Source organism: Hyperolius riggenbachi, chromosome 8 (genome assembly GCF_040937935.1).
Source record: "Hyperolius riggenbachi isolate aHypRig1 chromosome 8, aHypRig1.pri, whole genome shotgun sequence".
Lineage (NCBI taxonomy): Eukaryota > Metazoa > Chordata > Amphibia > Anura > Hyperoliidae > Hyperolius > Hyperolius riggenbachi.
The window spans coordinates 157,437,596-157,456,585 of NC_090653.1; the positions used below are offsets into that span (position 1 = coordinate 157,437,596).

At 40.0% G+C, this 18,990-nt stretch overlaps 1 protein-coding gene across 1 annotated transcript in view; it reads left to right on the plus strand.

Moving 5' to 3' along the window:
- FGF16 (fibroblast growth factor 16) overlaps window positions 1-12,443 on the plus strand; it is a 76,566-nt gene extending 64,123 nt beyond the window's left edge. Inside the window, exon 3 of the mRNA XM_068249648.1 lies at window positions 10,763-12,443. Within this exon, the coding sequence (XP_068105749.1) occupies window positions 10,763-11,008 (246 nt within the window). The 3' untranslated portion in view covers window positions 11,009-12,443. The remainder of the gene's footprint in view (window positions 1-10,762) is intronic.
- The last annotated feature ends 6,547 nt before the right edge of the window (window positions 12,444-18,990 follow it).

Genomic DNA, 18,990 nt, shown 5'->3' on the forward strand with positions numbered 1-18,990 from the left:
CACAGAGCCGCTCATGCATGATCGCAGTACAGCAGCGCTCGTGTCTGGAGTTATTTACACCTCAGGTAGACGTTAAAGGACAACTGTAGTGAGATGCATATGAAGGTTACCATATTTATTTCCTGTTAAGCAATACCAGTTGCCTGGCAGCTCTGCCGGTCTGTTTAGCTGCAGTAGTGTCTGAATAACACCAGAAACAAGTATGCAGCTAATCTTGTCAGATCTGACAATAATGCCAGAAATACCTGATTTGCTGCTTGTTCAGGGTCTGTGTCTAAAAGTATACGAGGCAGAGGATCAGCAGGATAGCCAGGCAACTGGCATTGCTTAAAAGTATATAAATATGGCAGCCTCCATATACCTCTCACTTGAGTTGTCCTTTAAGCTGAATTATCACAAAAAACAGGATATAAATCAGGCTGTCTGAGTCATTGACCCAGAACAAGTATACAGATCAGTTACATAGTTATTTGGGTTGAAAAAAGACATACGTCCATCAAGTTCAACCAGAGAACAAGTACAACTCCAGCCTGCTCCCTCGCATATCCCTGTTGATCCAGAGGAAGGCGAAAAACCCTTACAAGGCATGGTCCAATTAGCCCCAAAAGGGAAAAAATTCCTTCCTGACTGCAGATGGCAATCAGATAAGATCCATGGATCAACATCACTGGGCATTATCTAGTAATTGTAGCCATGGATGTCTTTCAACACACGGAAAGCATCTAAGCCCCCTTTAAATGCCGGAATAGAATTTGCCATAACGACTTCCTGTGGCAATGCATTCCACATCTTAATCACTCTTACTGTAAAGAACCCTTTCCTAAATAAATGGCTAAAGCGGTTTTCCCCCATGCACAGATCATGTCCTTTAGTCCTTTGAGAAGGCCTAGGGACAAAAAGCTCATCCGCCAAGCTATTATATTGCCCTCTGATGTATTTATACATGCTAATTAGATCCCCTCCAAGGCGTCTTTTCTCTAGACTAAATAAACCCAGTTTATCTAAGCTTTCTTGGTAAGTGAGACCTTCCATCCCACATATCAATTTTGTTGCTCGTCTCTGCACCTGCTCTAAAACTGCAATATCTTTCCTGTAATGTGGTGCCCAGAACTGCATTCCATATTCCAGATGTGGCCTCACTAGAGAGTTAAACAGGGGCAATATTATGCTAGCATCTCGATTTTTTATTTCCCTTTTAATACATCCCAAAATTGTATTAGCTTTAGCTGCAGCAGCTTGTCATTGAATAATATTATTTAACTTGTTATCAATGAGTACTCCTAAGTCCTTCTCCAAGTTTTTTGTCCCCAACTGTATCCCATTTATTTTGTATGGTGCTAGACCATTGGTATGACCAAAATGCATGACTTTACATTTTTCAACATTGAATTTCATCTGCCATTTATGTGCCCATATAGCCATCCTATCCAGATCCTGTTGCAATATGTCACTATCATCCTGAGAGTTGATGATTCTGGACAATGTTGTATCATCTGCAAAAATAGCAACATTGCTTTCTACTGCATCTTCTAGGTCAGTAATAAATAAATTGAAGAGCACTGGACCCAGTACAGACGCCTGTGGGACCCCACTGCTTTCAGTCACCCATTTTTAGTATGATCCATTGACCACAACTCTTTGTTTTCTGTCCATCAGCCAGTTCCCTATCCATACACACAGACTTTAGTCCTTGCATCCTCAACTTTTGCACCAGACTTTTGTGGGGAACAGTGTCAAAGGCCTTTGCAAAGTCCAAGTATATCACATCTACAGCATTCCCAATATCCACATTAGCGTTCACTACCTCATAAAAGCTGAGCATGTTAGTCAAACAAGACCTGTCTTTAGTAAACCCATGCTGATGCTGCGAAATAAGATTTTCTACTATCAAGTCATGTATAATATCTCTTAGTAACCCCTCAAATAGTTTGCATACAACTGATGTTAAGCTTACAGGTCTATAATTTCCTGGATCTGATTTTTTGTCCTTCTGAAATAATGGGAAAACGTGGGCTGTACGCCAATCCACTGGGACTCTGCCAGTTGAAAGAGAGTCACAAAAGATAAGATAAAGGGGTTTATCTATAACTGAACTTAATTCCCTTAGGACCCGAGGATGCATGCCATCCGGGCCAGGTGCCTTGTCTATTTTTAATTTATTTAGTCTTGCCTTCACTTCTTCCTGCGTTAAGTATTTAATATTACAGTTAGAAGATTGAGACTCTTCTGCATCGGTAATTTGCAACAGTGATGTTTCCCTTGTGAAGACAGAAGCAAAGAAAGTATTTAATAACTTACCTTGGTCATCCACCATTGAGTTCCCACCCTCATTCTTTAGGATGCAAAGTCCCAAAGAGAAGTCGGCACACCATCCATTACTTCATGGGTGCTTGACAAAGTGACATAGGCAATGTCACAAAGAAAATCTAAGTTGCAACTATCGTCAGCACACCAATATTCAAACGTACATGGTATTTATTGTGCCAGTTTCCACAAGATAGACCAACAATTGTTTTGGGGGCCACGCAGCGTCCCTCTTTATCAAGGCATGTTGGTAACCACATGCCTTGATAAAGGGGGACCCTGTGTGGCCCATGAAACTATTGTTGGTCTATCTTGTGGAAACTGGCACAATAAATACCATGTGCGTTTGAATGTTGGTGTGTTGACGATCCTTGCAACTTGGCTCATCCTTTAGGAGTCCAATACAGTCAACCTTTCTGTTTTAAGAGTTGATTTGATTTTCAGCTTCAATCTTTTCCAACCTAATTTCTGACTTTTGCCATAAAACTACTACTGAATCCAAAAGATCATCATGTTCAGGGAATTTGCACTTTTGGTGTGAGGTTAGCAGCCGTTTTCATAGACTCTCAGTATAAACTGATTTTAAAAAGTGATGCTGTGACTTGCAGGTGTTGCGGGCATTGGCATTCAGTAACAGAGTTAGCTTTTTTCTGCCCATAAGCTAGTTAAATAGCTGGTTCCCAATGCATCTTTTCCAAAGTACCTGGTCAAGTACCCCTTCACCAATCACTTCCTGCACCAGAGACTTGCACAGCTGTAGGCTGCAGTCTTCTCAGACTGTGCTCTGCCCCCTACAGTCTCAATGATCTGATGATATAGAGCCAAGTAGTTTTTAGAGACCCTGCTGTTAACTTACTGAGCTTTGATGCCTCAGTCCTAATGACTACATTATTAATACAAGAGTTTAGCCTTGTTTGACACCAAAGGTAACATTTGGATACTGTGCTTACCAAGCTCTCACATGGTATATTTACCTGTCACATGACTTGTGTTGTAAAGCTCACCTCCAGGTACATATCTCAAAGCACCAACAGCGTAGTAATCAAAAGGAATAAATGTTACCTATTGTGGAAAGTGAGCATCTGCAGCTATATATCCCATCTTGAAATTCTGGCCACATGACCATAAGAAGCTGAGAGGAGGAAGGTAGTTTCAGGCTCTCTGGGTGGGGCTGCTACTGCTTGGTTTGTGTTATCTTGTTGTCCAGACTGTAAGGAAGCAGGCATTGACTGAATCTGAGTGGGACAGCTGGTAGCAATGCTAGTCTGTGTGCAGTAAGTGGCCAGTGTCTGTGCTCCTGATCAGGTACTTTAAAATTGCCTACTCTAGATCAGGAATACCTTTCTGTCTGGAGTGGGACTTTAAAGAGTAACTGTCAGGCTGCAGAAGCTAATTTAAACCTCTATTCTCCTGTGTTAAACAGTTTAGAAGGAAGCCCAAAAGCCATTAGTGAAGATAAAATCTCAGTTACCTTTGATGTGTGCTTATCAGCAAGGCTGTTAAAACCCAAGAGGACGCAAGCCGCATACTATACTGCAAAGCATTCTGGGGCCCTCCCCTCGGCTGCTAATGAGACGTTACAGCAGCTTGTAATCAGTCCAGCGCGTAGCACTGATAAATCTCCGGGCAGAGTACACTGCAGGAGTCAGCTATTGTTCCTAGCCACATGGCTCATTAATATTCACTGCACACTGTGTTGTTCAAGTACGAGCTTATCTGTGATCAGGAAGCAGGCAGGACATGACAACACATTTGACAGAAAAACATGGAGCCTGCCATGAGCTGTCAGGAGCATCTATCTCTGCATATACTATATACAAATTCTGTGAAATCCAAACGTGGACAGTGAAATGCATATGTAATGTAAGTACAGCCAATATTTAGCTACTGATATATGTGTTTATTTTCTCTGAGACCTTATACCTAACAGCTCCTCTTTAAGAACACAAACATTTTACAATTTTGAGATGTTCGGGAAGAATTGCAGAGATTAAATTATTCACTTCCATCACCCAAAGCCTCTTAGCAATAATAACCAGAAAATAAACACATTGCTCACATTTCTATACTTTCAATCTTTGCCTGGTGGTCATGTGACAAGGACTTGGCTCTTCTTTCTCCATGACCTACCCGTTGGGCATGGCTACTGCATCTCAGACCAATGGTACAGCAATAAACTTTGAACCATAAAATGGGGTGTGTCCCAGACTGCCAGACTCCCCGGCAACCTGCTTTGAAGACAGCAGGCTGGCGGTTGTCACCTGACTTTGGGCAAGAGATTAGACACCTAATGGATACCATAGGGATTTTTCAGTTGTTTTTAGAATTCTTATTATTTCTCTTCAGTTTTATTAGTAAGAAATGTATTGGGAATGACGCCGGACAGTGAAAGGGTTAGTGCGTGGTATCCATACAAGTTCATAACCTGGAGCAGTTTGAGGTGCTAAAGGAAACCAGAATTCCTTCTACTAATTTGGTCTACCTTTGTCAACACCTCATGCCAAATAAGTCATTGTATTTCACCTTCCAGACTAAGCACCAGGGCCAGACTAATATAGAAAAGCAGAATGCAGAAAATATCCTATTTCAGCCTGTTTCTAGATGTTCCCATCTGCTTTCTACTTTGCAAAAGGAAAAAAAAACTGCTTTTTTTCTGCAGCGAAGTCTTGCTTTTCAGAAACATATATACATATGGTAGTCATTTCATGATTAAAATGTGTTTCTACAATAGCCTGCTCTCTTCCCTCTGCGGATTTGAGCTGGCCCTGCGATGTGTCACTTGCAAGCCAGCTTCTTTTATGTCAAAGCTGTAAAATTCATGTTGAAAACATATATTGTCTGTGCCAAGGCATAAGGGAACAATCTTCAAAAAATCTATGTACAGGTGGAGATTTTCCTATTAAAATGATCAAAGACACAATTAGCAACGCTAAAAGAAAAACATTCGCCATCCAAAGGAAAAAAGTCAAGGATTCTTTTTTTCTGAGCAGTGCTCCAACTGGGAGAATACAAGCAGGAATCATAGCTGATTAACCTCTCCTCTGTCAGGTATACATAGTGTGAGAGGTAGCAGCCCCGGCACAGCGGAGATGGAGGCAGAGACACACAGCATCCCCGCTACAGATTGGTTTTTGTAACTTTGGGGTTGTTTTCTGCAGTGTTTAATGTGACCTGTTTCTTTGTCTGCAGCTCAATCCTATAACAAAAGAAAAAGTCTGTCAAATTTGACTTGCTTGTTACTTGTTTCTGATTTAGGGCTCAATTTGATTTTAAAGTTTGGCAATGTTTCTTATTTTGTATGGGGCTTTAAACAATATATAGGGGTGCATTCACAATACAGCAGTCAATTAGCCATGCGCAGGAAGCATGGGATATATGTTGCCTAGGTAATGTGCATCACTTTAATTGCTCAACATATGCTGTGTTCCTGTTGGAAGTATGGGTAAAATTGCCATGCACTCCCAATTTTACTTCTTTATAGTAAATACACCCACAGCCCTGTCAGTAAATGTCCCTCAGAGCAGTTCTCAGTCTTATCCCTACCTCAGTTATAAGTCTTTATCAAAAGTTTGCTTTCTTAAAGCGGAACTGTAAAGTGTTTTTAAACACATTGTTTCACTTACCTGGGGCTTCCCAAAGCCCCCAGCAGCCGTCCTGTCCCGCGCCGGTCCTGCCCAAGCTACCGGTTTTCCGCCGCCAGCTACTTTCGGTTTCGCCACCGGGTCACTGTGCCTGCGTGTCTCTGGCCACGTGTATCCTTTCTTTGCGTCCCCTGCTATTGCAGAGAGGAACGCGATGAAAAGATATGCTTGGCAGGGCTGCGTTGGCGTCGACTCAGAAGTCAACGGCACGGCGGCGGGAAAATGGAGGCTAGGGCAGGAGCGGCGCGGGACAGGACGGCTGCTGGGGGCTTGGGTAGCCCCAGGTATGTGAAACAATGTGTTAAAAAACACTTTACAGTTCCGCTTTAAAACAGAAAGTATTTGCGATAATTCAGGTTGGAGTGAGCTTCGAGATGTCTCTGTAGCCCTTTACACACTCCAATGAGCTCTGGTTCACCATGAGCTTTCTGGTTAGTCATGTCCTTATCATAAACTAAATCCAATTTTTGTGAATTATCATACATATCTGTATGTTTTTAGAACAATGGAGGAAACCCATGTAAACAAAGGGAGAGCATACAAAGTCCATGCAGATCATATCCTGTTCCAGATTGAAACCAACAAGGCAACAGTGCTTTCCACTTTTTCACTATGCTGCCCCACGCTGCAATACTTAACCTATTGTTTACTTCAAGGCTCCTGTCATAAAAGAGTCAGTGATGGGATAAGAAGCCATTGCAAAGTTTCTGTGATTGCATTGTTACTGCAGTTAAACATATTCATACTTTTCCTCATTGATTGCTCTGTTGACTTGGTCAGCCAAAGTGCTGCTCCTAATTTATCCCTATGGATAAATTCACACTGCAGCATTTGCGATCAATCGGACCCGAGCTCGATCTTGGGCAAGCGCCAAATGTGAACCAGCCCTCACTGATTGCTTCATTCATTGGGCATGATCCAGTTCACTTTTTCACTTTAGTTTTCTCCTAGGAGATAATTTTTCATCTTCTGTTTAAAATAACTGTTGCACTCAGCAATTAAAAAAGTGACAAAAAGTAGATGAAAAAGTACTGTAAAAATTATTCTTGCTTGCTGGTAGCTTAAAAGGCATTTCATTTATAATGTGAAAATATCACCAAGAAAAAAACTTAGGAGAAAAAGTGAATTGGAACAAGCCCATTTACTTATTGGAGAACTCCTGACCTACCATTCAATAGGAATAATATTTGTAATTTATACCTCTTAAACATTTTTTTGTCCTCTAAGAGTCTACTCAGTTGGCCGACTCATCTGTTTGAATAAGCCAGATATAAGCAGAGGAACAGATTATTTTCATTTACATGTTGCACATGTTGGATTCATTGCCCTGGTCTCTGTTTGAGCCTTTCACCTGTGCCTACCAATAACATTATTGTCAGCATCTGTGGGTAATATTGTTATCAGAAGTCCAAACCATGTATGCTCGCGTCTATTCAAAAAGGACGCCTGGAAAAAAGGGCGCGGGGTATAGCCGAAATTTTAAGTTTTAATGCAAAACCATTTTTTTCGTTTAAGGGGTTGTAAACGAAAATTTAGTGATAAATAGGTTAAATAAACGGAAATGAAATGGCAAAATACCGTCTATAACAACAAACGAATTCTGAAAAGAAACGTGAAATATCGTCTATAAGAAAAACTATATTTACACTTGTATTAAGCATAGCAATGCAATGGTATGTTTTACAGATATTTTACTGTAATTATACCAAACGGTAGGCTCACACAGATCTCTCCCTATCCCTAACCCCTAGACCCCTCTTTGTTTAAATATATATAATTTAATAAATTGTATATATTACATATATTGTGCTGTAACTATACCTAACCTTACTCTGACACAGAGCCCTCCCTGTACCTATCCCTAACCCCTAGACCCACCCTGGAGGTGCCTAATCCTAAGACCCCCCTGGTGGTGCCTAACCCTAACACCCCCCTGGTTGGTGCCTAACCCTAAGACCCCCCTGGTGGTGCCCAACCCTAAGACCCCTCCGGTTGGTGCCTAACCCTAAGACCCCCCTGGTGGTGCCTAACCCTAAGACCCCCCTGGTGGTGCCTAACCCTAAGACCCCCCTGGTGGTGCCTAACCCTAAGACCCCCCTGGTGGTGCCTAACCCTAAGACAGGGGGTGGTGCCTAACCCTAAGACCCCCCCTGGTTGGTGCCTAACCCTAAGACCCCTATACCTAACCATGCCCACCGCACAAACACCCTAAACACATATAAACAATAATATATTTAATCCTTAAAATACTTCTCTACAAATAACATGAATAAAATAATTTATATATTTGTAATAGAATAAATAGCTTTAAAATAGCCTTAAAATCACGTATACATTAATATTATAAATAGAGAAAAGTATATATAAATATATACAATACAATAGCTAGCCTTACAAGCATTAGAAATCTTAAAATAACAGTAACATTAAAAGCGATATTTTAGTAACTATAATCAACGCATTATAAGTGTAAAAAAACAACCTTTAAATAACAGTAATATTAATAGCGATATTTTAGTAACTATAATCAACGCATTATAAGTGTAAAAACAAAGTTAATACCAAAAGCGATGTATTTCTAATACAATAAGGTTGAAAACGGTATTTACGCATTATACATATGAAAACAAATTTTTAAATGATCAAAGAAGTGTAAACGAAAAATTAGTTGTTATACTTTTGTATGCGAAATTTTTAAACGAAAAAATAAGTAAAAACTGATATAAGCTAAATTTAAAAATGAAAAAATAAGTATAACACAAACTCAAAACGAACTTGTAAACGATATTTGTTATAAACCTTATTCTGTAAACAAAAACTATTGTTAACACGATCCCTGTAACTGCTATTTCTCGGGCGCCCTTTTTTCCTGTCGGGCGCAGAATAGCCGATATTTTGCATTGCAGTCTATGGCGGCGCCCTTTATATCCACTATCCCTGTGCGCCCTTTTTTACTAGCTCCTGTATCCTCAGCCAATCATGTTGAATACAGAGCACCCAAACTTATTAGTAGGGTGCACTAAACCCACCTACACCCAAGAGTCTTATATTTAGCTAATTAATTGGCCACATACTAATTACCGGTATTTAAATGAAGAGATACCCTTTCATGATTGTATGAATCTATGAAAGGGTATCTGTTCATTTTCAATAATTTCACTTTTATGTTGCTATAAAATTAGCTAAACATAAGACTTTTGGGGGCAGGTGAATTCAGTGCACCCTACTGATAAGTTGCTCTTCAAGCTAGCCTAGGTTGAGAATCACAGGAAATGCTTTAGATCTCAAATTCTCCATTTTCATAAACCCATGTGACTAGGAGAAATAGCTCCTTACTTACTAAGTCATATATCTAAATGAGGGGTTATGAGTATATGTTTCTTGTTAGGGAAATGATTTCCCCTCACTTCCTGTTCTTGTTACTCTGAAGATTCATCTGTGACACCATCTTGAGCTCAAAATATCACCAGAAAGGGGCCAGCTGTAAAAATCTGGCAGGGTTTTTACCTTACCCCTCTACGCCCCTTATTCAATTCACTTTTTCTCCTAAATTCTATCCTAGTAAATTATTTTTCATCTTCAGTTTAAAATAACATTTCAGCACTCTGCAACAGATTTCAAATAGCTTTCAGAAGGAAATCTATTGGAAATCTATCTACATGCATTATTGGACCATTAGATTCAATGCAACTCTATGGGCCATTGATCTGCTGCCAGCAACAGACCGACCTAGATCTTCCATCCTGTCAGATAGATCAAATCCATTGAATTTGATTGAAATCGGCCACAAATCGTTCGATAGATTTGAAAGAATCGATTTCTGAGCCATCTATATATCAATTTGAAAGAATCGATTTCTGATCGATTCTTTAGAAACGATCGATCAATCGATGGCTGAAATTGACCAATGTATGGGCCCCTTAAAGGTTTCTCTGTTGCTCATGAATTAAGGCACTTTTCTTCCTCTCTGGAGTGGACAATCTCTGCAACAGGCTGACAGAAAGCAATAAAAAACGTTTCTTTCTCCATTTTCCATTCATTGGTTTCTTTTTCCAGCCAGAATTAAACTTTTTAGACTAAATATAGCCCTTTAACAGTAAAGCTAAATATAGCTTTGATAAAGTAATACAGTATCTGATCTCTATAAGACTTCTCTTCACACAGACATTAAAGAGGCACCGTAATGACATATAGTAGAATGTAATACATGCAGGATACTTAATTTTATGGTAATTCTCCTGGCTTTAGGATAAGAAACCCTTCCTATATCTCGATACAGTAATGCTGTATATTTTGTGTAAGAAGTTTTGAATCAGGATGATACCATTTATAGGCTAACTTAAAAAAAAAAGAGTAAGCTTTAGGCTATTTAGGCTTCATCACACTCGAAACCTGTATATTGGTATGTAACCTTGCCATCCCAGTGCTATCAAGCCTAGGCTAAGCGAAGCCTTCTCTTCCCAGTGTTCTCTGGGAGACCAGGTGTTGTTTCTGCTCACTCTAGAACACACAGCGAACAAACTTTTCACAGTGATGCACCTTGCAAGCAGTAAAGATGTCACCACCTGTGATAAATTTAAGAAAGGAAAGAGTTTACAATGAGCAAACACTGACTAAATGATGTTTAAATGAATATTATACACTACATACATTTTCCCTTTACTTCTGTGTAATAATTTCGAAGCTACAAATATTATACAAACTGGTGTAGTATTTTTAGGTTTGTACAGTCGCCCAGACATTAGCTAGTTGAAGGCCTTATAAAGCAATGGTATCTGTATTGGACCTTACCTTTCTTTCCTCTTTTTGTTTGACAGAAGAAGCTGAACAGAGAGTGTGTTTTCCGGGAACAGTTTGAAGAGAATTGGTACAACACTTACGCATCCACCTTGTATAAACACGTGGATTCAGAGAGACAGTTCTACGTGGCCTTAAATAAAGATGGATCACCTAGAGATGGATACAGGACTAAAAGACACCAGAAATTCACACACTTCCTTCCAAGGCCTGTGGACGCTTCCAAAATACCTGTCATGTACAGAGACCTTTTCCACTATAGGTGATGTTTATTTGCCTGGAGACTCTATTGTACATAACTAGGACTTGTACAATGACTGGAGAGCTTTTTAAAATACTACTTGCCCAAAAGCACAATCTTTAAAAACAAAAAATTTATGGGAGGACAATGGAAAGGATTTATGATGTAGATGAGTGGGAGAGGGCCTTTGGCGTATAAACCACTTTTTATATTAAGAAGATGCTTACTTTTGTAAATAATAATAAGACAATAGGTACTTTGTACCATTCTCTACCATCAAACCTATACCACTGGTTACCAGTCTCTGGAACCCAATATAACTAATCATTCCTGACATTGGATAAGGTAAAGCCTTCTGTACAGCATAAGTCTGTAGTTCCACAGTAACGGTTCTTCTGTTACTGAAGGCTTTACCCTGAGAGTAATGGTACTGTGCTTGAATGTAAGAGAGCATTATCAAAGGGGATTGCAAATTTTTGTTTCGTTACTTTATTGAAACCGCAATATTCAAAAAGAAAGATTATGTAGGTAGTCCCTGAATAAGTGACACAAGAGCTGTGTGTATGTATGTTTCTGTAAGATATACATGCACACACACAATGAAAGATTACTAGAAATGTGTATGTAAAATTTTCAACGAATGTGAGATATCACTGACTCTGTCCACTAACTGCACACTGACTAGAAGCTGAAGGGAGCAGTTCAACATTGGCAAATTCAGTCAACAAAGTAGCTGTGAGAAATTCAAGCATACGTTTCAAAACCACTTTTAATTTTAGCAACTGCTTTCCTCAGCTTTAAAAAAAGGAAACACTGAGCACACATTGACTTTATATATATATATATATATGTGAACTGAAGATAAATAGGGTAATGTAAATCAAGACCTGCTAAAGGGTTCACAGTCAAATTTTGTGGAAGGCTCTATGGTAGCATACAGAAAGGAAGGAAGTGATTCAGGCATGACACTGACAACAATATGTTACTTTTAGCTGTGTAGAAGTGGGTGTAAAGTTCTGTCCCAATGCATCGTCAGCACTGTCAACTGGCATTGCTGGTCACAACAGGCCTTCAGTTACTGCACGTTTTATCAGTAGCTTCTTTTGCTGAATAAAACTCTGCATGCTCCTGTTTGAGAAAAACATGTTACATTTTGGATGGAATAGGGAAAGGCTAGACCTTCTGTTGCATTTCTGGGGTCTTTAGCCTCCACCAGTGACGTAACTACAACCCCTGTGACCCCTTGCAACTGCGGGGAGGCCCGGGACTGAGGCGGGCCGGGTTTACCAAATATTTATGGGGGGGGGGGGATGGATGTGCGACCCTGCACACTAATGGCCCATACTCACGAGGGACTTTTGTCGCCTCAACACGCGGCGCGCGCGTGTTGCGGCGACAGGTCGCCCGTGAGTATGGGCCGTCACGCGCGCGCACACCCTGAACTGTCGCCCGTCGCTCATGTCGCCATGCGATTGAAAGTTTCAATCGCATGGCGACAGTCGCCGCCGCACCTCCCCCGCAACTGTCGCTAGTCCGCGTGAGTACGCGGACTAGCGACAGCAACCTCCATTGTGGTAAATGGAGCTTCCGGCGGGGGGAGGAGGAACGTCGGCGACAGCTTCCGTCTCGCCGCTGGTCCCTCTTCCGCGTGTGTACGCGGAGGGACCTGGCGAGGAGCTGTCGCTGGCCTGTCGCCCACACGCTCACGTGTGCTGGCGACAGGCCACTTCTGCAGCCCGTGAGTACGGGCCATAACTGTGGCATCCCTGTAGCTGCTGGATGGGGATTCTGCAGAGAGTAAGTTGATCGGAATGCCTTCTACTGTGCTGACTCTGTAAGTTAACCCTCTCCTCCACAGCAGCAGACTTTACATTCCTGGCTCTGTGGCGTACTCTCGCTCCTCCTCAGGTTTCTTCTCCCCCTGACTACCCCTCTATCCTGACTTCCCTCCCCTTTACCCTGGCTGACTCCCTCTTCTTTACCTAACCCCCATCAAATCTGACCGCCCTCTCCATCCTTCACTTCTCTTGCCACACCTTGATTACTTCCTCAGACCTGACTGCTCCCCCCATCCTGACTTGACTCCCCATACCCTGGCTGACCGTCTCCACTCTAACTACACCCCTCAGTTCTTCTCCACGCTGACTACCCCATAAATCCTGGCTGCCTTCCGCTATACTGACCTCCAACAAGCGCACACACACACACGTGACTAAGGAACCCATTATGTATTTTACTCAATCCATGGCATGGATTGATATGGCTTTATGGGATGGGGCTTGGAAAAGTTCTACACAGTACCTAGATAGCTCATGATGGCCCAGAACCACTAGGAGAGTGTAAGGCCTCACTCACACTTGGACCCTTTTTAGCCCGAGCTTTGCGCTTTGCTGATTGCCTATGAAATAACTCACACTGCAGCGATTGCATGGCGTTCGCAATTTCCGACTATCGCAAACATGCTACATGTAGCTTTTTCCCAGCTATTGTGTTCCGATTCTCATTAACTGGAACACAATCACTAAAAAATTGCGCAATACAAAATCGCAATGGCTGAGTGTGAACGGGCCTAGGGGGCTAAAAGAGACCAAAATGTGAGCAAAATTTTGACAATGGTTGCAACTCTTACCTGCCGTAACTAAGAAAAACTAGTTACAGCTGGATTTTCAGCTGGATAAGCTACAAATTAATTTCCACTGTGCTCTGTCTGTGGAATCTTGTTTACATTGCCCTAAATACCAACAGATCAAAAACGTATGTGTTTGTGTGCATCTCATATATAAACAAAACAAAATAAAGCACAGAGCCACTAACATTTACATATATATATGTATTAACACAGGAACTTAAGATAAGGCCAGTTATGAAGTGCCAGATATTTTGTTAATTGTTGTCTGGCAAACAGAAATGTAGGTATCTATCTCTACTATGTTACTGCCAGAGACAGGCAATTAAACATGACAATTGCTGACCTGTCACAAAGGATCTCCAAGGACAAGCCGGAGGAATTCACCTGCTTCCTGTGTCACTCAATGACCCATGAATCATTGTGGACAGCGCTCTTCTGGAGAGATCAGTCTGTGGAACTCAAGCCCCTGAACTCACAATGCTCCTGTTTTCAAGGAACGTTGTAAAGATGCAAGCATAGATACTGTGCATAAGGATGAAAACTATTTATGAAATGTATATGATATTTATTTTATATATTTATTTATTTCAAATAATTTTATTTTTAATGAGAGATGCCTATGACCAGATTTTTCATCAGGAGGAGAAAGGTCCTACTGACACATTAAAGAAATAAGAATAATTTTGAGACTTTAAGAGCTTATCGGCAATAAAATTGTCTTTATATTGTAATTTGATATGGCTTTATGGTCGTTTTGTTGGAAATGTGTAACTAATGGGACATCATTACAGGTGCCTTTACTGAAGTGTCTCTTTTGGCCATTCCTTTATTAGAGAATGGAGCTTTAACACAATTTAAGGTAGCCATTCATCTAGTGATTCGGATTCAATCAACAAAGCAATCAACTTTATTGGGGAATCAACTTCAGTATGGTTGATTGAAAGTGACCGATATGACCGATGTTGTGTCTCCATGCTCTGAATGCAAAAATTGATTCAGAGTTGATCGAATGATATGTTAACAGCAGCCAATTCCTGTCCAATCGACCGATATCTTGCATCCTGCTCGATCGACTAAGCTGGTCAATTCAACATGATATCAGCCCCTTTTTATCGATTGGGCGTACTGGAACACACTCCATTACTTCTCAATTCTCTCTCAATTCCATCAAATGATCGCATTGAATCATTAAAATTTTACAATACACCCTCGTAAGTCAAAACTGATCAAAAATGTAACTTTCAGATCAATTTTTCATTTCAATGAAATAATCAAGCTAATTAACAATACTGATCAAATACTTGCAGAAAACTAAATGTACAATGATTGAAAACATTCCTCATTATGTATTTCCATTCAATAATTTAATGGAGGAGTTGATTATTTCTCATTGATTTTTGGCAGAAAAACAAAACCAATCTGCACTATAAACTTAGACAGTGATACAAGTCCTTGGGCCTTATCCAATTCACTATGGCCTCAATTCACTAAGATCATGCTGGAGATAATAAGGCAAGAGATAACTTACCTCCACACAGTGAGAGAGTTATTTTATCTCTTCATTCCTTAAGTTACCTCTTCTGTAGTTAATTTACCTCCTCTGTAGTTAATTTACCTCCTCTGTAGTTATTTTCACATGCAGTTAATAAACAGCCTGTCTTTAACTCTGGAGTTATTTTAAGGATTGAAGAGTTAACTTAAAGACAGAAGAGTTAACTTTAGGTTTGCCTGAGGTAAAATGTTTCCAGAATACTACATGCCTTATCACCATGATGATAACTCTAGAAGAGTTATTAAAGACAGGAGATAAGCTTAGTGAATTGAGGCCTTTGTCTCTTAAGTTTTCTCCTAGGAGATCATTTTTCCATGTTTCTGTTCAAAATAACTATTGCACTCTGCAATTGAAAAAGTATCAAAATTACTGTCAAAAATTGTATATTCTTGCTTGCCTGTGGCTGAAAAGGCATTTTATTGATAAGATGTGAAAATATCACATAGCAGAAAACTTTGGAGAAAAGTGAATTTGTTCAGGCCGGCTATCTTTAGAAAACAACTTGAAATGTGCAAACAAAAGTTATGTGTACATTATTGTCTTTATGAGGGGAACTCAATCACAACATTTGTTCACAAAAGTGTTCCAAAGTTTTGCTACACTTTAAAGGTCTGTCAAAATTATTTCATGCAGCTATGGAGAGGTTCTCATTTCAGGTGTTTAAATGACACGACTCTGAAATAACATGATATACTAGACTGGCCATATTGGGCTTGATTCACAAAAGAGTGCTAACTGTTAGCACGGGCGTTTTCGCGCAAATTTTTGCATTGCGCGTGATCGCGAATTTTCGTGTGAAACGATAACGGTTTCGTGCACAAACGTGAATTTTCCCGCAAAATCGATATCGTTTCATGCGAAAATTCACGTTTGCGCGCGAAAACGATATCGTTTCACGCGAAAATTCACGATCGCACGCAATGCCAAAAATTTGCACGAAAACGCCCGTGCTAACAGTTACCACTCTTTTGTGAATCAAGCCCAATGACTGAAATTTACAAACTGCATACATAGTAACCTATGCCATGTAGGTATGTTGTTGGTTCTGGAATGGGAGAAGAGACAATAGAGAAATACTGAACTTGCAGATATGTCTCTGCTGGTGCACAATACAGGTTGGGGATGACCTGCTTAGTAGGATAAGAGGGGAAGAGTATGACACACTAAGTATACTGAAATATAATGAGGTTTGTTAAGCATTGTGGACTGAGGTTTGAGAAGAGGGAGAAAGCTGTAGGGGACTATGCAACACAAAGAAAACCCAGGTGTAATGGGGCATGAGGTAAAGAGAACCATCAAGCAAACCACAGTGCATATAGGAAAACACAAAACCAGATAAATACCAAGTGCTAAAAAAAGAGCATAGCCAAGTTTAACATAAAGTCCTAGTTCTCCCTCTCAGATTTTGTTTTGTTAGTAAAGAGGAAAATGGGACTATGTCGTTACTCACATAGTTACAAAAAGCAACAAATGAGCCAAATATCATACAAAAATGCCATGGATGTATAGTGTCAAACTAAATATAAAGAAAAAGTCATCCATATAGCGATAAGTAATATTGAATAAATCATACAAAGAGCTCCATAAAGTATAAGCAAATTTATTAGGGACTTGTCCCTTTAAAAACAAATAAAAACATATAGCTGGGGATACAGGTCAGGTGTCATGGTGGAATGACACATGAAATAACGGTCATCAGCCAGGTAAATACAAAATTCACTCAATGTAATACAATACAAACACAGGGACAAATGGTAGGATAAATACTAATGCACAATTCACAACAACAATCCTCATCTAGCAACTGCGAAGTCCTATAGAACACCAGCTATTAACAAGATATGTATGAACCACCCAAATGGGTGAGCAGTAAGGAGGAAGAGGAAGGAAAAGGCTTACCACCAGAACCCGTGATGACACCTCGCCCGTGCCCCCACTAGATCTCACATGTATCGCAGACCTCTCTTCCTCCTTACTGCTCACCCATTTGGGTGGTTCATACATATCTTGTTAATAGCTGGTGTTCTATAGGACTTCGCAGTTGCTAGATGAGGATTGTTGTTGTGAATTGTGCATTAGTATTTATCCTACCATTTGTCCCTGTGTTTGTATTGTATTACATTGAGTGAATTTTGTATTTACCTGGCTGATGACCGTTACTCACATAGTTTTCATATTTGATGTAGTAGTTCCGGATAAAATTCCATTGCAAAACACAGTCATGTGACCAAAGATCCATTTGCAAAACTGGCAGCTACCGGGAGAGTGAGCATTCTTCAGCTAGTGAACATCTTACATTATCCAGTACAGAGCCATTACCTGATCCCAGCCATTTCCTCCCGTATGATGCTTAAAAATCAATACTGCAGCTTAGCAGAGCTTCATCCATCTTCCTGGCCAGTTCCTTCCTACTCAGTATGCAAAAAGCATCTAAGCTTTGCCACATGCTACCCCTCTCATCACCCTGCCCTGTATGCAATAAGATGCCATTTCTCAATTTGTTTTAGCCTGTTTATAAAGACACTAGGGGGGTGTAAGAAGGGATACCTTTTTTTATGCATTGAGCATGGAAACGGAATTAAGACTCTGCTGAGCAGTAGCTGCAGTGCTGGCCACAAAGAGGTAATCTTCTAGCCAACAGTGACCAGTTGGTGCTGAATATAATACTTTTTTAAAAGATATACATACAAAAATTATAAAATAATACTATTATGAATAATAATATACAATACAATAATAATTAAATTATATTGGAAATACACTGCAAAGAAGAGCTAGGCAGTGGAATAGCATTTAATGGAATGAGACTTGCCAAATTTCATGGTCAAAGGCCACTTCCTCAGTGAGTGCCATGAACCCTTAAGAAATAAAGTTGATGACTGGAAGAATAATTGTGATAAAAAGATACAGTACATGATGTATATGAAACTTGCTATGTAGTCTGCAGCTATCACTACTATGGCTTTGGTCCTCACACACGGTAGTAAAAAAAAAAAAAGTACATAATGGTCTAGGTTGAGTAAAAACATGTCCATCAAGTACCAGCTCAAGCTTCTCTGGACCCAATCCAGAGGAAGAAAAAACACACAATAGTAAACATTTCTCCCTGACTGGGTGAAATTATCACTACCCTACACAAGTCATTATAGCTGGGGGATTCCCTTCACTGGAAGAAAAGCATCCACACATCTTTCAAATGTGGATAAAGAATTAGCTGTAACACCTTCCTGTGTAACGGTATTCCACATCTTAACCACACTTACTGTAAAGAACCAACATGTTTGGATCTAAGGAACAAAGGTATAAAGTGCAGGGAAGGCACTACATTATATAATGCAGACACCATGCTGGAGATAAAGGTCCCAATATCCTGTCCCCAACAATATTATTATTTTTTTAACTAATTACAGATATCAAACTTTCACATGGAAAACACACAGCATATCATCATCTTGTACTGTCCATAAACACGGTTCATTATAGATATAGACATATTCCTATAGATCATGCCGAAATGGCTGACCATTTAGCCACCAATTACAACCACATCCTAATATCTATGGCCAAATCAAGGAATGAAGCAATACAATCAAGAGGGAATCTGGTAAAAAAAATCAAGTCAATGGCACACCTATAGATAATTCTATTATGTATTTAGATATAATAGATAACCCATATTGGGAAGATAAACCATATAAGGAAGCATTATTTAATTTAGCTTATTCTTTTGACATACCATGGGCCCAATCCAATTCGCTTTTTATCCGACATTTTCTCCTACGGGATATTTCACGTCTTATCAATAAAATGCCTTTAATGTCACCAG